This window comes from Apium graveolens, chromosome 3, assembly GCF_009905375.1.
Source record: "Apium graveolens cultivar Ventura chromosome 3, ASM990537v1, whole genome shotgun sequence".
NCBI lineage: Eukaryota > Viridiplantae > Streptophyta > Magnoliopsida > Apiales > Apiaceae > Apium > Apium graveolens.
The window spans coordinates 8,667,639-8,688,767 of NC_133649.1; the positions used below are offsets into that span (position 1 = coordinate 8,667,639).

General features: G+C 36.0%; 2 protein-coding genes across 2 annotated transcripts; one reads left to right on the top strand and one right to left on the bottom strand.

Annotated features, from left to right (window-relative positions):
• Positions 1-12,541: 12,541 nt before the first annotated feature.
• LOC141711600 (uncharacterized) lies at positions 12,542-16,935 on the bottom strand. The gene is made up of 12 exons (XM_074514173.1): positions 16,753-16,935; positions 16,517-16,630; positions 15,938-16,048; positions 15,789-15,851; positions 15,543-15,656; positions 15,311-15,460; positions 14,681-14,758; positions 14,357-14,578; positions 14,188-14,274; positions 13,800-13,919; positions 13,533-13,625; positions 12,542-13,023 (listed from the first exon to the last, which is right to left on the bottom strand). The coding sequence occupies exons 1-12, from the start codon at positions 16,897-16,899 to the stop codon at positions 12,964-12,966; spliced, it is 1,359 nt and encodes a 452-aa protein (XP_074370274.1). The 5' UTR covers positions 16,900-16,935; the 3' UTR covers positions 12,542-12,963.
• Positions 16,936-18,061: 1,126 nt separating this feature from the next.
• Positions 18,062-19,422, top strand: LOC141710566 (uncharacterized). Its single transcript, XM_074513131.1, has 2 exons — positions 18,062-18,340; positions 18,452-19,422. The coding sequence occupies exons 1-2, from the start codon at positions 18,124-18,126 to the stop codon at positions 19,240-19,242; spliced, it is 1,008 nt and encodes a 335-aa protein (XP_074369232.1). The 5' UTR covers positions 18,062-18,123; the 3' UTR covers positions 19,243-19,422.
• The last annotated feature ends 1,707 nt before the right edge of the window (positions 19,423-21,129 follow it).

The following is a 21,129-nucleotide window of genomic DNA, read 5'->3' on the forward strand; positions in this document are numbered from 1 at the left end:
TTATAACCCGCGAAAGCATTCATGAAAGATAGCATTTTGTGCTCTGCAGTCGAGTCTATGAGCTGGTCTATGTTTGGTGGGGGGTAGAAATCCTTTGGACACGCTCTATTCACATCCGAGTAGTCAATGCACATTCTCCATTTGCCGTTGCTTTTCTTTACTAGGACTGCATTAGCGATCCACCGAGGGAATTGGACTTTTTTGGTGAACCCCGCCTGAAGGAGCCTATTGATCTCGATGTCTATGGCATCTTGCTTTTCTAAAGAAAAGACCATTTTCTTCTGTTTTACTGGCCGATCTTCCGAAGATATGTTCAATATATAACTACTATTTCTTCTGGTATCCCTGACATGACTTTCGGTACCCGTGCAAAAATGTCAGCGAAGCTGCGAAGTGTTTGAATCAGTTTGTCTTTGATATCTAGGGGCAACCTTGCACCTATTTGAACTTTCTTGTCCATGGGGGGTTCGTACAGATCCATTTCTTCCAACTCTTCATTGGGTTCGTAGTTGCTTGGTTTGAGAACCTCGAGTATCTCCCTTGGATCGACCTCTAAAACCTGATGAACCCCTGAAGCCTGCGAATGACGATTTTTAGGGATGGAGTTACCTCGATAACATTGTCGAGAAGCCCTTTGGTCTCCACAAACTTCACCGACTCCAAACTTAGTAGCTTTGGAGGAAATTTCTTTTTCAAACGGGCAATGGAGGTGATTGCTTTGAGGGGGCCTATCGTGGTTCGTCCTATAATTGTGTTAAAACTTGAGATTGCGTTGACCACGTGAAATTTGACAATCCGCCAGGTTTGCCATGGAGGGAATCCAAAAAGCACCGGGAGGTCAATGAGTCCCACAAGTTTGACCTCGTTTCCAGTGAACCCATACAGTGGGGTTCCTTTAGCTGTGTCAAGTTTTCTCTCCCCTAAGTTTATCCTTGAATAAGCGCTATAGTATAGGATATCTACTGAGCTGTCGTTATCTACCAAAATCTTTTTGACAGCGTTGGTTCCTATTTTAGTTGTTATGACCAAAGCATCTTGGTGATCTTCGATGATGTCATATGTGTAATAGTTGTCTGAGAAGGAGATGACTGGTGTTGGGTTCCTTAGAGGTCTCTTTGATTCAATCTTGTAGATATCTCGTGCATATAGTTTTTTTGAGTTATTGGATGATCCCCCGGCCGAATATCCTCCTGAGATGACATCGATGACTCTGTCGGGGTCACGATGTGACGCTCGATGAGGATAATTGTTATTCACGTAATGGGCTAAGTGTCTATTACGTATTTTTTCCACAATGAGGTTGGTGAGTTGATAGCAACGCTTCATGCCCGTGTCCTCATGATATTTGCAGTATTTGTTGCTTGGAGGCCTGTTTGGGTTCAATGGTCTCGGGGGTCTATAGGAAGGATCCGTTTTGAGGATAGCTAGGATCGTAGCTTTTTCTGTATTTAGCTTCGTAGGTTCTTTATTTCCTTATTATCTGATGGCCATTTTTTGCTATCATATTGTGAAGATCCTTGAGTACTGGAGTCTCGACGCCTTTGATATCCTCGAGGCGTCGGAGAACTTTGCGAGGTTCTAGAGCGGCGAACTCTCTCTGGTTCTCGAGGACTGCGATACTCTCTTTTTTCATAGTCTCTAGGTCTTTGTGGGCTTCGATTACGCTGAACTTTCGGGGATCGGGAATGTTGAATGCTCCCTACAGCCTCTTGGAGAGTTAATCTATGCTTAATAATTTTGATGGATGTCTGTAAGGTCTTAGGTTCCTTCTCGAAGAGTTCTACGAGTAGCTGACTGTGTCGTGATTTGTCAATGCCCGTAATGAGGTAGTTAATAGCCAATGGGTCTGTGAGGTCAATGATTTCAGCAATGTGGGCTCTGAAATGAGTCAGATATGCTCTTAAACTTTCATTTGAGCGTTGATAGACTGTGATGAGTGAGGCTGTTATTTTTCCACCTCGTTTGTTACTAGAAAAGCGAATCCTGAATTTACTTTTCAAAATGGACCAAGAGTCAATTGATCGAGGTTGAAGATTGTTAAACCAATTTAACGCTGTACCCTTTAGACAGGTAGAGAAGAATTGACAACGAGCTACCTCAGAGTGGCCAAAAAATACCATCCTTCCATCAAATGAGTTGATAAAATCTGACGGGTCTGTAGATCCGTCAAAAGAATTAATAGGAGGTACTTTTAAATCCCTGTTAATTTTGGCATTTTTAATTTTAATTGAGAGAGGGCTTTCAGAGGCTACTTCGATGCCCCCGCTCTGCGTTCGAATATAGTTTTTTATGAGAGATAAGTCATCTGCAAGCTTCGTAAGTTTCAAGGTCTGACGGCGCTTCGAACCTACGAGGTAATTCTCGTCCTCCTCGGAAGCGTCGTCATATCCGCCCTCTCCTGTTTCCTTTTTGAGTAAAGAGATCCTGTTGATTCTTCGTATTCAGAGAATGCTGATTGCTTCGACGGGAGCCATGTAGAGTCATGCTCCTCGTTCTGGTACTCTAGGGACTTGCAATCTTCTGAAACCTCGGAGAACTCACGATGTAGGCGCATTATTTCTTTTCCGCGTCTAATCTTCTTTGTAATCAACTTTCGCTCTTTTTAGAGTGATTTTAGCTCTGCATCTTCCTAATTTGGAATTGTTATATCATTATCTTCTTCGCCTTTGCTTTTATCTCGCTGTTTCTTATTGATATGTAAGCGCATATCACTTGATAAGACCTTTTGTCCAGTAGAGGCTTCAACGAGGGTTTTTTCACGGCCTTTCGGTCATTTTTTCCTATCGATAGGATCTGACTAGGTTGGCCTTTCCGCCGATATGATGTCTTCTTGTTCAAACCTTAATGTTATCAGCCTTCTTCTGGATGTTTTTTTTACCTCTCTGGTTCCTGGAGCTTGAGCCTCAGGCATTTGTTTCATTGCCTCTCGTTGGAGTTTGCAATTCGGACTGTCCTCCTCCATGATAATTGTTTGAGATATCAAACCCTTCTTCTAGCGTCACTGTTGACCCTAAGATAGAGTCCTCTATTCTAATTATCCAACCCCTTACAAATAAGGATTTGCTGCTATTTATAATACTCTTTAGTGTAGGTCTTACCTCCTTGTTGAGCCTAACTCTCTTGTTGGACTTGGCCCTAACAACATTGTATAGATAATAGTTTATATATTTCCATCAAAAATCTACGAAGTGCAGGCCATCCATATTTTCATTTTCGAACTAAGGATATTAAACATGCAAAATAGAAATTCTACAACATTCCATTGTGATAAGACAAATGATTTCCACTCAGTATTCTCTGCATAGACAATAGTTTACATAATTGACCTAAGTGATATACTCCATGCAGGTGTTCATGTTCCTCATCATCACCTTATGCACTACTCTGGACTTCACTTCCCACCTGATGCATTAGCTTATAGTTCTGAGCGTACTCTGTACTGGCATTCATTGAAGTAAATATCTTATACGGTATATGGTTCTTAAAAACAGTGTGAAACGCAGTCGCTGCCCTTCTGATTTAACAAAACCATGATAAAAGTCCGGATCTAAAAAAACTCTCAGACCTCGATTATAAAACCGATTTTTTATATAAATTTTAAAAATATACAATACATTTTATAATTTTTAAAAATATTATGTTATAATATTAGAAGTAATTAAGGTATATATGATTATTTACCGATTTATTTCGTTAATATTTTTCTGTTTTTATCAAATTAAAAGGTATTAAAAATAATTAATAAATTAATTTTAATTGTAACCGAATTTTATTATTATAAATTGTATATGATGTCCTATTTAAATTTATAATTTTATATTATATAGTCTGTGACTATACATAATGTATGAATTAGGCAATCTATTACATCAAAAATGCATAGTGCATAAAAGGTAATAACAACTAACAAGCTTGTGTTACAAATTGTTGTACATAATTTATTATTATAATTATTTATTATATTAAACAATAATTATTTATTTCGGCGTCTAAAGTACTCTATATGATATATCAAGATATTATTTTCTCCAATATTTAAACTACTCATAGTTCGAGTTATAAGATATAAAAATAATATTTAATATATAAATAAAAAGTCCGGATAAATCCCGGTTCGTCCCGATCCGGCCCGGCCCGCGGGCCTAAAACGGGCCTTATATTTCTTAGGAAGCCTGGCCAGCCCGATTTTTAAAAAAGCTCGGCCCGATCCGTTTCCAAAAAACTGGGCTTTTTAAAGCCCGACCCGATGAGTTTTTTGTACATCCATATTTTAACTACAGTAATAAATGAGAGTAACCTGGCTATACGTTTATGTATTGGAAGAATAAAACGTTATTATGGGACTAGTAACATCCTAAAAAACGACTCTTTGTGGGACACATGGACTAGTATAGTTTTTAAAATTCCGAAATATTGTGTGCAGGGTTTTTATGGTAGTGTTGTACTTTACTTATTTTATGGTAAAGATGTATTAGTATTTTGCTATATATTTTATGTATTTTTTCTCACAATTACATTTACATCTAAAAGCGATTGAGACTGTATCAAAAGTCGGAAAAATGTGTTATATTGTGTTTTTTACGACCTCAAGTTGCAAGAGGTCAATGACATGTCCGTGGTTCCAGATTTCGGGTTTTGACAAAAGGATCCATAATAAATTATCCTTTTTAGACTTCATGAAAAAATAAAAATAAAAACCCGACCACCGCTCTAAAAATTTAAGGCTTTTTTAAAAAAATACCCAAGGCTAAAAATATTTTTGCAAACATACTGTCATTTTTAAAAAAATTACAAAAATACTTTTTAATTTTCAAAAATACTATTTTTCAATTTTTTTTGCAAAAATACGGTTTTTGGGCAACTGAAATCAACTGCATGCAACCTTCGACGAGTTTCTCCAACTATATGCAGTCTCAAATCAACCAAAAAAACTTTATTCAACCAGTTGAATATCTGGTTGATTTTGGCTTATGTTGGTTGATTCCGTATTTTTACACAAAAAATCAGAAAATAGTAAAATTGCAAAAGAAATTAGAAAAATAGTATTTTTGGTAAATTCTAAAAAATTTATCCCCTCCAAACGATATTCAATCTAAATTTATATTTATTACTTGTAAAATAATGTTTTCCTTGTGAAAATTTTTCTTTCCTTATGATGATAGTCTACCACACACATATTATTAAATGTTAAAATTCAGAAACAAATAAATTTATTGGGTACCTTAAATTTCATTTAAATAAATATATTCATAATCGTATACTTGATAATATCTAATTGATGCTGGAAGGTCGGAAATTAAATTTTATTTAATTTTTAATCAGTATTCTTTTGTAATAAGTAAAATATCAAATATTTTTTCAATACATAGCGCATGCGTACACACACATGTATTGTGTATATGATCCGTACATACATATTTTTGTGTATATTATTGCGAATACATGATTTGGTCATGTGACCCGGTTGTTACACACCTAATGACAAATGATTTTTATCTAATTTTATCAATTGAGCATCAATCATGAAAGTAATTTTAAAATTATTTATGTATTATAAAAATAAACTATTGATATAATTTTATTAATATGAATTATCTAGAAATGTAAAAGTATATTGCATATGATACATCACTAATACAGACTACAACATTGTATCATCAAAATCTGTAAATTTTAAAACAAAATATGACAAAAATAATTAAATGGTACAAATAATCAAATTTCAAATATTAATTCATTCATGTTATGTATACGTATTATTTGTCTAGATTAAGACATATATGCTTGAATTAACAGACTCAAATCTGATTCCCAAAAATAACTTTTTTAATAACTAATAAATGTGGGTAAAATAATCATTTGAAATTGAATTAAATGTCACATGAATTTAAAAGCTAATAAAATATCTCAATCTTGCACCATTTTGGACACGGGACATTATCTAGCAATGTTACGACACACATAACATACATTTTTTTGAAAATTCGGTCTTTTCAGATTTTGTTAGAAAATAAAGTGTATAGCCCATAATAATTTAAATAAAGTGTACGAAAAATATTAGTGAAAACAGTTTATTTGCAATCAGTATCTAGCATGTTGACTTATGCTATACTATGCCATGTTTACAGTTTCCCTTTTCCTAACTTGATGATTCGGGTTATGACAAATATTTTCGTTAGATGTGATCTCTAAGTTTCAGTGAGGAACCGATCTACACGGGTAACCTAGTAATTCTACAAAATTACTACACATGTTCATTTAAAGAAATTATAATATACCTTTTTATGTGTTAAAAAACTGTAATACACCTTTTTAAAAACGTGTTAAAATAATATTTTATTATAAATTATTACATAATGTCCCCTTCAAAATTTATATTCTGTAAAAAACTTTTCAAATCTATATTTTAAAAACTTGAAATATTTTTAAAACATGTGGTTCAAATCTATATAAATATAGTTTTACAAAATTTAAAATATAATAAAGGATAAAAAATACACTATGATAAGTTTTGTAAAGAACACTAAGTTTTATAAAAGAATAGTACAATATACGAGGCAAAAAGAATAGAGAACATGATGAAGTAGTTCTTAAAATAACTAACAACATTGGTTATAAATGAGTGGCTATTATTGAAAGTTATTACTAGATTACTCAAATAATAAGGGTTCCTTGTTGAACTTTTATATATCCTCCTTTGGATATATATACTCCTTTGAATTTTAAACTAAATCAACTAGAAACATAATAGAATTACAAAATACTCCTTAATCAACCAGAAACATAATAGTATTAGAAAATTGTGCGAACCAGAATAAGAAGAAAAGGGACGGCAAGATAACTATAAATAGGTCCATGTATTTAGCCTAAGCTGTTGCATTGAATTTTAAACTAAATCAACTGGAAACATAATAGAATTACAAAATACTCCTTAATCAATCAGAAACATAATAGTATTAGAAAATTGTGCGAACCAGAATAAGAAGAAAAGGGACGGCAAGATAACTATAAATAGGTCCATGTATTTAGCCTAACCTGTTGCATCCATATCGATATGAAGTTCAGAAGTAGCCAAAAATCGTCCTACTTGCCCGATGATTTAATGGTTGATATTATTCGAAGACTGCCTGTTGAGGATCTGCTGCGTTTCAGGAGCGTTAATAAATCATGGTGTCGTTTTATCAGTTCGAGTTCTTTCATAAAATCCACTATTTCAAACACAAACATCAAACACAACACCTACTTGCTATGTACGTACAATAACTACTACACTCTTAACGAAGACTTTTTAACTGAGAGTGCTAATAATAAACTCAAATACTACTACATAACTTAGTTATTTGGTACATAGACCCTAGATATCATCACAACCCTCGTCACACACTGAAGTTTTATTGAATTTTTAAAGGATTGCTATGTGTCTCCGTTTACAAGATGGATGTCACAAGTAGCATCTATTTATGGAATCCTGTTATCCGAAAAGCCAAAAAAATCTCTACGACCCGCCCTGCCCGCGGTGAAATCAAAGATAAAACTGGCAGAAAAAGATGAAGCTCTGGTTAACTGTTAAGGGTCTATAGCCGGTGGTGCAGTATGATCCTCCTGTTGTGGATCAAGAAAAAGGCTGAAACTATGACGGTTTATGCGCTATGGGCTGAGAAGGATGGGGTGGCTAGGGCAGCCATTATGGCCGCTTTAGCGAACACTCTGTTTGATGTTTATTCTTCGAATGCCTATAGTGCAAGAAATTGTGGGAGAAGCTTGACCAAACCCATAATACTGATTCTCAAGGACTTGAAAAGTATTCTGTGGCGAGGTTTCTTGAGTTCAAGATGGTGGATACCAGGTCCATAACTGAGCAAGTATATGAGTTTGAGATGTTGGTGCATGCTTTGGGCTAGTCTGGAATGGACCTACCTGAGAATTTTAAGGTGATGGATGTGATTGAAAAACTCCCTAAGTCTTGGGAGGAGTTTGCTCTCTCCCTGAAAAGACAGAAAGGAGAGATCATGTGGACACACCTTATGCTAGACATCTCTGTGCAGGAACAACACAAGTCCAAACAAGGACATGTGATGCATGTTGAATATGGGAGCAGTTCGAAGGTGAACGTAGTGACTTTTGGGCAGAAAAGGAAATTTGTCAGTAAGAAGGATAACACTAAACCTAAAATTGACAAAAACAAGGCTAAGAAACCAAAGGCAAACAAACTATGTTGGTCCTGTGGACATGATGGTCATTGGAGCAGGGACTGTCCTGTGAAGAAAGTGAAGAAAGCTGGAGTGGTAGCTCAAGCAAAAAATATGCTTGGACTTGCAACCACTAGTGGGCCTGTGGCTAACATGGTTGTTGGTGAGGTTGTTGCCTCTGAAGCCAACGACGGGTATGTTAACTACAACCCTGAACTACTTTCCACTTATCTGTCTAATGAATGGTTGATTGATACTAGAGCTAATATGCATATTTGTGCTGATATTACTCTGTTTGTATCTTATCAACAGACTCATGGAGTGACAGTGACGATGGGGAATGCTAGTGTTGCACAAGTGCTTAGAATAGGAAATGTGGACCTGAAGTTTGCTTCTGGGCGGATTATATCTCTCACTAGAGTGCATCATGTTCCCTCTATTCGTAGAAATATTATTAGTGGAAGCTGTTTCGTTAAAAATGGCTTTGAACTTTCTCTAAAATGTAATAAAGTAGTTATTACGCATACTGGTACATTTTTTGGCGAGGGTTACTTGTCTGACGGTTTATTTTTAATGAATGTGGAGCCTATTTTGGGCAATTTTTTAATGATAGTGTTGCACCTGCTGTTAATTGTATAGAATCATCTGATTTGTGGCACTTACGACTTGATTATTTAAATTTTGGTGCTCTAAAGAATATGATGAATTAGAATTGATTCCAAAACATGTCATTAATAAGAAAACTAAATGTCAAGTATGTGTGACTGCTAAACTAACAAGGAAACCATTTCATAATGTTGTTAGGGATTCTGGCTTGTTAGATCTAGTACACACAAACATATGTGAATTTGGTGGTGTGTTGACTAAGGATCATTGTAGATATTTCATTACCTTTATAGATGATTGTAGTAGATATTGTTATGTTTATTTGCTTAAACATAAAGATGAAGCACTAGATAAATTCATTATGTTTAAAAATGAAGTTGAAACACAAACTGACAAAGTACTTAAATGGTTGAGATCAGATAGAGGTGGTGAGTATACGAGTACCTCATTTAATGAATTTTGCGCAAGTAATGGTATAGTTCATCAGGTGACTCTATCATACACACCTGAGTCTAATGGGGTGGCAGAGTGAAAGAACATAACTTTTAAAGATATGATTAACAATATGCTGATTAATTCGGGGTTGCCTAAGTACATGTGGGGAGAGTCTCTGAATACGGCTTGCCATATTCTGAATAGAGTCCCTCTGAAACACATGGATAAGACTCCTTATGAATTATGGAGAAAGCGTAAAACTAATTTGAATTATCTGCGTGTGTGTGGGTGCCTTGTCAATGTGTTTGTCCCTGAACACAAGAGAAAGAAACTAGGACCAAAAACTGTCGATTGTGTCTTTCTGGGCTATCTTGAAACCACAATTTCTATGAGATTTTTACTCTTAAAATCTGACATACATGATATTGTGGCGGTTACGATAGTTGAGTTTCGTGATGCAACATTCTTTGAGGATGTGTTCCCTATGAAGACTGGTATACCTCAAGGTACTTTTGATGATGATCCCACTCGCACATCGAGTTTCATTCCCGTTCATGTGGAAGGGATGTCGAATGTGGGGGCGGATCCTGGTAGTAGCTCTACTCCTAACGAAGTAGAGGAACCTCGAATGAGTAAGCGTGCAAGGGTAGTCAAGGATTTGGAAGTGATTATATCACTTACAATATCGAGGACGAACCTTTAACTTTCCGTCAGGTCATGGATTCTTCGGAGTCGAGGCACTGAAAAGGCGCTGTGAAGAGTGAGATGAACTCTATTATTTCTAATGTAACATGGGAGTTAGTCGATCTCCCTCCTGGGTGCTCAAAAGATAAGTACAAGGCTAGCCCAGTTGCTAAGGGCTTTAGGAAAAAAGAAGGAATTGACTATTTTGATACATATTCTCCTGTTTCTAGAATGATAACAATCAGATTGCTTATTGCATTGGCTTCCGTACATGGTCTTATCATCCATCAGATGGATGTAAAGACAAATTTTCTTCATGGTGACCTTGAAGAAGAGATTTATATGGATCAGCCTGAGGGATTTGTTGCTTCTGGGAATGAGAGGAAAGTATGTAAGTTAGTCAAATCCATTTATGGCCTAAAACAAGCTCCTATAGACTAGCATAAAAAGTTTGATGAAACTGTTTTAGGCTTTGAATTTTTAGTTAATAAAAGTGACAAGTGCGTCTACTATAAGGTTAGAGGAAATGAATGTGTGATTGTGTGCCTATATGTGGATGATATTTTGTTATTTGGAACCAATATTGAGATTATTAACGAGACAAAAAGTTTCTTGAAAAGGCACTTTGAGATGAAAGATATGGGTGAAGCTAGTGTGATTTTTGGGATCAAGTTGACTCGGTCAACTGATGGAATAACCTTGTCACAATCTCATTATGTAATCTATACTTGAGAAGTATGATTATTCAAATTGTAGAATCGCTAGTACTCCATTCGATCCTAAAGTTAGCCTTATCAAGAATAGTTTTGGTGTTCCTGTGTCTCAGTTCAAGTAATCTCAGATTATTGGTAGTTTGCAATATCTTGATAATGTGACTAGAGCAGATATTTCTTACTCTGTGTCTAAGTTAGCTAGATATACAAGCTGTACGAACAAGACTCATTGGGAGGCACTTGATAGAGTTCTTAGATATCTTAAGGGAACTATTTCCCTTGGTTTGCATTACCGGAGATTTCGGGGGGTACTCGAGGGGTATAGTGATGCAAGCTGGATAACTAAGAAATCCGGTTCCAATGGAGTGACTGGATATCTTTTTACCCTTGGGGGTGCAGCAGTGTCCTGGAAGTCTTCTAGACAGACTTTAATTATCCGGTCTACGTTCGAGACTGAGTTGTGTGCATTGGATGACACGGGGACATAGGTTGAATGGTTACATGGACTGATGTCAATGTTACCTGTAGTAAGCAAACCGCTTCCTGCCATTTCTGGTTATTGTGATAGCCGTACAACTATCGACAAGATCAGAAGTGTGAAGTATAATATTAAAACAAAGATACACATCCAAGTTAGACTTAAGTCTATAAGGGGTCTTGTGTCTGATAGGATTATTGCAATAGAGTTCATAGGAACTCAGGATAATATAGTTGATCCTTTGACGAGCATGTTGTGGTCCTTAAGTCGAGGTTGGGGATGTGACTGATAACCCATCATGGTTCATCTACAGTAGGAACCCAATACACCTGAGAGGAGATCCCTCGAAATGTATTCAATATGATAATAACAAGTTGTAAGGATGAATCGGTAGAACCTTTACTATATATAGATTGATACTTCGTATCTGAGTCTATCCCCTGGAAACCTCAAAAGGTACTGAAACGGCTAGTATATCAAGAGTGTTTAGAACTCTGAATGGGTCAAGTCGTAAGACGAGATGTTAGCAGTACATCTTTGGAGATGCCCAGCTAAGCGAATGTTATTGTGAGGTCGCAATTAGAGGAAAGGGTTATTTCTCGAAGTATTCAACGAACATGATCGAGACACGACCATAACATTTCAAAGCTGTAGATTTGACTATAGCCATTGACTTGTCGTCGTCTATGGAGTGTGGTTACACTACACGGATAAAGATTCAAGGTGAAATATTTCATCTATATCTGGTAGCCATTGAAGTAGAGGACTTAGGAGTGTTCAAATCCGTAAGGGTACCGACTCTCAAAAAACAAGTCATGATAAAATCAGATATGTATTTCTGTATGGATTTGTGGGGGATTGTTAGAAAATGGAACTTTGAGGCATAATTAAATTATGATCTTGATGTAATTTTCGGAAACTAATAGTTGAAAGTTGTTCCTTGCCAAGAGGACTCAAACTTTCATGTTTGGATCTAAGACATTTTTTTAGTGGAATCCATAAATAAATAAAGTCGAAATGGCTAGCTTGAAATTGGTTGTGGTTAATTAAGTTGTAAAAAAAAACTTGAGTACCACATTCATATAATAAAAGAGAGTTGGTGGCTTTATATAGTACTCCCTCCATTCCTTTCAATTGTTTACATTTTTTAGGGAGTGTCCGACACGCATTTTAACGTGCATATAAAGTATAGTTCTGTAATTTTTTTTTACAATTTTATTTTTCTGAATAAAAATTAAAACATTCAACTTTTATTCAGAAAAAAATTGTAAAAATAAGCTACATAACTATACTTTTTATGCACTTTAAAATGCATGCCGGACATTTTCTTAGAAATGTAAACAATTGGAAGGGACTGATGGAGTATAACATAACGTACATACTCTGTATTCCCTATTTCCGACTCTTATATTTATATAATATTACAAAACTGCAGATTAACAAACGATCCGTGAAAATAAAAGACTATTCAGCCACCTCTATACACAGTATGACAATATAAGATTAACAGTACTTAAATTCATATCCTCTAATGAACTTCAGATGAAAAGCTTACTCCACTGCAGTTCAATGATTTTAATCTTGGAAACTTCTGATCAAAATATATCTTCATAACTGCAATGTTCTACTTTTGCTTTGTCTAATCCTTCCCATAATCATAAATTAATGTTGACGTAACATGCTCACTCGTGTTCCTTTATACTTTAGTTTTCACTGCCATAAGTTTCTGCCTCCTCTTGTACCCCATTTTTCAATAGTTACAGACTTCCAGGAATTGCTCCATTATACATCACCAAGAGACTTACTCGAACAAAACTTTCTACCAGAGTTGCACCAGACTAAGACTTCAAATCTCTTGTCATATTGACTTCAAAACTTCCCCTAGAACTAGTCCCCATTGGGTCCAGTGTGTACCTCCCTGCATGCAAAATTTTAGTGAATGCTGGAAGCTGGAACAAAGGGTCAAAATATATATGAATTTTAAACTTAATATGAACTTAGTGTGATGGGAACATAAATGTTCCCCTTAAAGTTCCTACATTTGTTCCATTATTACTTAGCGAATGCCGGAAGCTGGAACAAAGGGTCAAAATATATATATATATATATATATATATATGAATTTTAAACTTAATCTGAACTTAGTGTGATTGGAGTTTTAACATAAATGTTCCCCTTAAAGTTCCTACATTTGTTGTTGTATAATTACTTAGCGAATGCTGGAAGCTGGAAGCTGGAACAAAGGGTCAATATATATCTATGAATTTAAACTTAATATGAACTTAGTGTGATTGGAGTTTTAACATAAATGTTCCCCTTAAATTTCCTACATTTGTTGTTCCATTATTACATATTTTATTGATTATAAATAGATAGGTAGAAGTGTTAGCTATGATCAGATGAAGAAGACATAACTTAAGCTCATACCTGACAGAAGACAGAGTAGGGCTCTCTTAGTGGTCCATCACATGACAGCTCACTGGTACTCCCATCTATAAATGTGCCATCAGCAAAGATCACCTGATTCATAGATATAACAAACAAGTGCATTACACACACATACAGACACACCAAGGGAAGAACCAACAGACAAGGTCAAACAGAGTCAGGTAGACATATGGAAACGCTAATCTAAATTCGTCGATTGAAATTTAAAGGTGCAATACTCAAAACACAATTAAGATTTGTATGAACCTCTGATGCATAGCCAGGTGTTGCTCCTGCAACTGGTTTTGTGAAGGAACCTACGGGAGAACTTCTCTGTACAGCCTCACAAAAAGCAAGTAGGACCTCACGCCTTCCTAGCTGCACTGCCTGAAAGCAGCACGATAACATCAAACTTCCTACACTGACATATGTTCCATCTTCTAAAAAGAGGGTTAAAAGTGGAGATCGCCATGATGACCATATCATCTTCATGTGTACAAGTTAAGATGCTTATCAGATGGAAGTCGAACCTCAATAGGTAAAGGGAGAGAGTCTTTTGAAAGTGTTCAATAACCCATGTTTACCCTCACCGACAGTGTGAAATAAGGTCTGCATTAGTTATGGCCTTACAGGAGTAAAATTTTAGAAAATAAACCTGTACTGTATCATGGCGGGTTACTCTGGGAAGTGGCTGAACTTTATAACCTTTCATCGCCATAACTTCAGCAATCAGCAAGCTTCCCTTGTATAGATGATGCAAACCACCATCACATATTAAGACGAAACAAAGTCAACATAGCTTGACAAAATGCATACTCTAATACCTTAATTGCTTCCCCAACCATTTGAGGCGAGAGATATAAACCCTGAAAGAATGCTCGCATAATATCTCCAGGTGTTGAGCCACAGTCAATCCCAAGTCCTGGAGCAGAGAGACGTGCTGCTGCTGCTTTTACAAATTTTTCTTGTCCAGCTACATAACCACCACATGGTGCAATGGTTCCACCGGGATTTTTAATCAAACTGCCTGCAATGAGATCTGCACCCTGTTTGGCGTCCCGATAACATTAACCTCAGATGACAGTAAACCTCTACTAATCTACTAAGCCATGAAAATATATTGATATATTAAAGAAATTATTACGTACCACCATTGGGGGTTCAATAAGTTCCACAAATTCACCATAGCAGTTGTCCACCATAACAAGGCAGTTAGGGTTTTGCATCTGTATAAACATGTATAGTATATATCACACATTAGGGAAACACTGTAAGATTGTTGAGCTGAAGAAAACATGTGGATTGATCTTGACCGTATTTTCAGAAACTGGACCTGGGGCAAGAGCATTGATGTGGTTTAATGGTTCAACTGGTTAAATCGGATTCACATATTTTAACCCAAATATATTATATTCAATCTGAAAATTTTAATTAATTATAGGGAAAATATGCTTTTGGAACACATATAATGATACACAAAACAAAATGTCACCCCAACAGAGGTAGTGATTTTGACATTAAACTGGACTTAAAAAATCCCACCGGCATCAATGTTTCCATATTTAAAATAGGGACACGATATACAGGATCCAGTTAAAAACTAATGACTGCTATGATTTCAAGTGCTAATGGATTTATAGTATCACCATGCAGCAAATAAAAATAGAAATTTGTTTCTGAGACCATCAACCTTTGCACAGGAACTTTTATGATGATCCATTTTTCAACAGAAATGAAATAGTTTATAGGATTAGCAAAGCATAATCCATACAAGTTACCTTTATCATCTTAATCGCCCTACCAATCTCATTTACACTTAAACTACGCCGCCAAGAATATCCACATGACCTCTGTATGAGGGCACATTTTGTCTGGGGTTTTAAAGCAACATTGAGAGCATTCCAATCAAGACCACCATCTTCTGCAAGCTGAAAATGATATGAAGATAATTGAGCATTATAATTTACAAGATACAAAAACATATTTATAAAATGATGACAAAAAACTTACGGGAACTTCCCTGTATTCTACTCCGAAATCTCTGAGGGAGCCCAGTTCATTAGAGTCACGGACTCCAATAACTTCTTCTAAAGTATCATAAGGAGCACCAGCAACTGCCAAAAGCTAATAACCAAGTCAGTCCAAACCATGTTCCACAAAACTACAAGCTGAAAATCACATTTATCTAAACCTAAAAAGGCAATTGAAACAAACCAAGTTTAGATATTGAAGGAAAAAAATAAATAGACATCTCACCTCATCACCTGGCCGTAGCAAAGCAAACAGAGCACATGTGATGGCATGAGTACCTGAAAAGAACTAATTGAGAAGAAATAAAATTTATCAAAAGGCTCACTGCATCTCATATTGCCATGACTAAGCAGCAAATAAAAAGCTAAACAGACCTGCGATCGGACAAGTGCAGATTCAGCGCCAAATATCTCCGCAAAACATTGATCAAGGGCTTCACGCCCCCCAGCTTCTTCATGGCCATAGCCTGTGCAACCACCAAAATGCTGATACAGATAACAATTCAACAATTTCAGTACCAACTCCAAAATATAATACATGTTAGTCCCCCTTCACCACATTTTTGCCAACGCATCCACATAACACAATTATAATAAAAAAAATACATAAAAAGCCGAACTAGACGTCAATACAAGTGAAGACTACATTTGATCCATTAATTCCCGATAGTACACCATCTATCCGTTTTCACAATCCCACATCCCTCCGTAATTTTCACACTTACACTTTTCCCTAAATTGTCAATTCCGGCAATAAAGCCAAATAGTCCTAATTCCTAAACCCGAAAACTAAAACTACACACATCATAATTCCGATAAATGTAGCTTATTCCAAATAATTTGTTTCGGGTTACGATTTTCGAATAAGCTGTACTACCTTTTACTAAAAACTGAAAACACAACAAAATTGCAATAGCATCAAATTTGTGATTAAAAAGGAGAGAGAGGGCATACATGAGAGCTGACACGAGCATTTTGAAAAGCTTTAAGCACACGAGCTGTATTATTAGCAACCAAATTATCCACGCCTCTAAACTCTGAGTAGAGTGAATCAACTGCTTTCTCAACCTACAATACATTCAACTCGCTAATTTAATAACCATATTATAATTATAGTTATAATTATTATTATAAAAAGAATTCTAGTGTTGATAATAATAAAATATAATATTATAAGACTAGAAAGAAACCTCGGGGGCAAAAATGCTGCTATTGTAGTTGTTGTTTTGGTGGAGATAAGTTATAGTAGAGGAGCTTCTACGACGTCGTTTTGGAGTTGCGGCGCCGAGTGCAGGAGAGTAAGCAGAGGTAGCGCTGCAGTAGGATAATACTCCCATCTCTCTCTCTCTCCCTCCCTCTCTCTCTCTCTCTAGTCTCTTTTTTAAGATTATTATTGATTTTTTTTTATATAAATAATTGCGAATGCGAGTTAATAATAAATAAAAGTATTGCTGTTATTATTATTTTTACCAAAATAATAACCAACTTTTTATGTTGATTTTTTTCTTGACTTTTTTATTCTCGGTCTCTATTATAGAAATTGGCCAATTTATAAAAATTGTTGATAAATCATCGGATTTCTGAAATTTGTAGGCATGGTTTCGGCAACTTATTAGTCCATTGCACGTTTTATTTTACAAGCCTGTAAGTAGCAAAGTAGCAATGCCAAGAGTTTGAACACCAACATTTGCTTGGACTTTTTAACTCTATATTCATACAGTAATCAAATATGCATCTAGCTTTTTCCCTGTAATAAAGAAATGATCAAGGGGGAATTAATAACTAATCTCCACCTGCAATCTAAGAACTTCACATTCATTTATTTAACTGACAATGTATTGAGTGATGCAGTTGATGAGGAGATTGTAGCATGACCTGTATATAGTTGGAGAGAATATAGGAAAGAATCGAGATCATTTGTGGAGTTAAAAACGGAATTCAAATTAATTTTGAATAGCTTGGCTGAACCTGCTTTGTTTCACATGATCTTTCCGAGAATAATGTCCTTCGTTTAAAATAATACAGACACGGAAACAGCCTCCCTACTTGAATTAGTATGCATAAGATTCGCGTATTCTAACCCTCCCTGACTCTACTTTCGAGTGAGAGATGGTCTGTTTGGCTTGGCTTAGTCTTTATAGTTTCATCTCTAAAATTGATGATCGATTGAGTATTGCGAGAACTCATAAGTTTTCTCTTTCTATATAATTTGATGGTCTTTAGGTGTAATCACATGCTCCCTAATTCTCGAGAGCTTCATAGAACTGCAGATGCTTAATAAATCACGGACAATGTAGCGTGTGATCCTCTTTTGGTGGAAACTAATACATTGCTGCAATTTTTTAAACCAGAGGTACAAGCTTTGACCCTGATTTTATAAATCCCTTTGAAGTATTCAAGGCATGTAAATATTAATTAGGCTACATCCCATTAAACCATGTTCTCCTTTGAAAGCTGACTTTACATTGGAATAAAAAATGGAACATGTACAACTTTATAAAGAGGCAATGTTGAGTATACCTTGAGTCATATTCATCTTGCTTGAAGGAGAAACTTGAGCAATGAAGACGGGTGGAATTGTGTCGGTGATCTTGCTAGTAATTGTTTTAGTTGTGCAGGTCAGCGGAGAATCTGTTACATGCTATAACCGAGGCAGCAAATGCTTTCTCAGGCAATTAAATTGCCCAAGCCAGTGCCCCTTAACGTCGCCAACTGATCCAAAAGCTAAAGTTTGCTATCTCAACTGTAATTCACCCGTGTGCAGCCCTGAGTGCAAAAGTAAGATAATTTTTGCTACTGTGTTTCCATTTTTGTACTGAATGCAAGAAATCTTTAATTTCACTTGATTCAGTCTGGTTTACGTGTGCTAATTGATTACTAAAAATGCAGATCGGAAACCAAATTGCAGTGGCCGTGGAGCAGCTTGTTTAGATCCACGTTTCATTGGGGCAGATGGGATTGTTTTCTACTTTCATGGCAGGAGCAATGAACATTTTAGTTTAGTTTCTGATCTCAATCTCCATATCAATGCTCGATTCATCGGTCTAAGGCCAGATGGCAGAACAAGGGACTTCACATGGATTCAAGCCCTAGGAATCCTCTTTGACAACCACAAGTTCTCTCTTGAGGCCACAAAAGCAGCAAAATGGGACGATGAAGTTGATCATCTCAACTTCTCCTACAATGGCGATGAACTAGCCATACCAGAAGGCTATCCATCCATATGGAAATCTGCGAATAATGAAATCAAAGTAGAGAGACTTTCAACCAAAAATAGCGTTATAGTTACTCTTCCAGAACTTGCTGAAATTTCTGTCAATGTGGTGCCTATTACTAAACAGGACGACAGGATCCACAACTATAGCATACCATCCGACGACTGTTTTGCACATTTGGAGGTACAATTCAGGTTTCTGGGACTCTCCTCAAAGGTCGAAGGTGTTCTAGGCCGGACTTACCAGCCCGATTTTCAGAATCCAGCTAAACCAGGTGTTGCAATGCCTGTTGTAGGAGGCGAAAACAAGTACAGAACAACATCTCTTTTGGATACAAAATGTGAGTCATGTGTGTTCTCCCCTACTGAAGTTTCGCGCAAAGAGGACTCATTAGTCATGGATTATGGCACAATGGACTGCACTAGCAGATCATCCGGTGGTAACGGACTTGTTTGCAGAAAATGAGCAAGAGCACCCAGATTTTCAATCTTTTAATAAAAAAAATTTATAGTTGTATTCTCGAAATTATGTACCTTTATATGTTCTTTGTTTCAAATTTCACTAAAGTACTCAATTTATCACCCCAGGGATTCTGAAAATATTCAATTATTTCATAGCTTCATAATACAAACAAGTTTAAGTTGATTTCCGATACTCACAGATCACAATCCGACATCTCGTAAAGCTAGCAAGGAAGATATCACTATAACAACGGGTATCGGATATGTTAATTAATTAATGGACACAATGTATATTTAGTAATAAACTCGCTGAATTAATATTTTTTCTTGGTCCCAACCATATTACTTTAAAGAGGTTTAACTCTAGCCCATCCAACAAGGTATGAGCGGTTGTTCCTTCTCGTCTACTCGGACCTTTCAATTTCGGTTTCTTTTCGGACCTTTCGATTTCAAAAAATTTCCTTGCTACTCTAACAATTTTGGTTATATAGGGACTTTTTCATCTATATCTACGGTGACAGAACCAGTATAACAAATAAGGTGGTTGAAATACTATAAGTAAAAATAAATCATAGTAACAGTACAAGAACAACGAAGAAGGTTGATAAAACTTGCAGAATTGATCATATGAAATTGCAGGAATGAAGAAGAAGCTAAAACTAGATGCTCTACATTTACTGTAAAGTACTTTTCTTCGTAACAAAAGCTATTAGCTACTGAAATGAAAATCTTATTCTTGAAGTTACAGAATGAGAGAATTAGGATTGTTTTTATACTGCAACTAGATTATAACAGAATCGTAACAAACTTTTGCTGAGCTGTCAGGTTGAGCTATTAAGTCTGAAGTAACAGCAGAGTGGCTATATTCAACATCCCCCCTCAAGTTAGGGGGAGAAACCATTCCTAACTTGGATAACAGAGAATGAAATTGTGGGGAAGGAGCAACCTTAGTAAACACATCTGTCAATTGAGAGCGAGTAGGAAGATAGGTAAGCTGGAGTAAACCTTCAAGAACCTTATCACGAGTGAAGTGACAATCGAGTTCGATATGCTTAGTTCGCTCATGAAAAACTGGATTTCGAGCTATATGTAATGCCGATTGGTTATCACAATGCAATTGAACTGGTTTCAGTCCAGAAACACCCAACTCTTGAAGCAAACGCACAACCCAAGTTACTTCAGCGGAAGCCATAGCATAGTATTCTGCCTCAACAGAAGACTTAGAAACAGTTGTCTGTTTTTTTGATTTCCATGTAATCGGAGAAGTACCAAAAAGCAAGATGTATGTTAGGTCACACACACTGTAGAGGGGGTGAATATAGTGTATAGTACAATCAAATCGAACTTTAATAACTCAAGTAACAGAAAAAAAACTTTATTGAATCAATAAACTCTGTTACAGTATGGAACTGTTCTCTCTCAGTGATGAACAAAATATCACGAGAGCTGCTAGGGTTACAATGAATAATCTTCTCGAATATAACACTTTTTGTGTAAACCCTATGTCTGTGTTTATATACTACACAGTTACAAGATAATCGCTAATTGATATGGAATATAATTCTGCTTCCTAAAATATATCAATCAGATATCTTTTCTTCCAAGTATTCTATTCTTCATAGAATTCCTTCTTCATGCATATCTCTTCTTATGTTTGTCTCGATCTTCTCTTCCTGTAAATCAGCTGCTTTCCTTATCTGAACGTCCTTCAGTACTTAAGTTCTGATATCCATCTTCTGATAATTATCTCCTGATAATATAAGTACTGATATCCTTAAGTCCTGATTTCCAGTAAGTACTGATTTATCCTGTTTAAGTAAGATCTTAAAACTAAACATAAACCATATTAGACATGACATTATCAGATATATCTAACAATCTCCCCCAACTT

Excerpts from the sequence above, each read along its gene's own strand:
- LOC141711600 (XM_074514173.1), bottom strand. The coding sequence starts at position 16,899 with ATGGGAGTATTATCCTACTGCAGCGCTACCTCTGCTTACTCTCCTGCA. Across the intron at positions 14,275-14,356 it reads TGGTTGGGGAAGCAATTAAG|GGAAGCTTGCTGATTGCTGA; the intron begins GTATTAGAGTAT and ends CATCTATACAAG. Across the intron at positions 13,626-13,799 it reads CACCTGGCTATGCATCAGAG|GTGATCTTTGCTGATGGCAC; the intron begins GTTCATACAAAT and ends TCTATGAATCAG.
- LOC141710566 (XM_074513131.1), top strand. The coding sequence starts at position 18,124 with ATGAAGACGGGTGGAATTGTGTCGGTGATCTTGCTAGTAATTGTTTTA. Across the intron at positions 18,341-18,451 it reads GTGCAGCCCTGAGTGCAAAA|ATCGGAAACCAAATTGCAGT; the intron begins GTAAGATAATTT and ends CTAAAAATGCAG.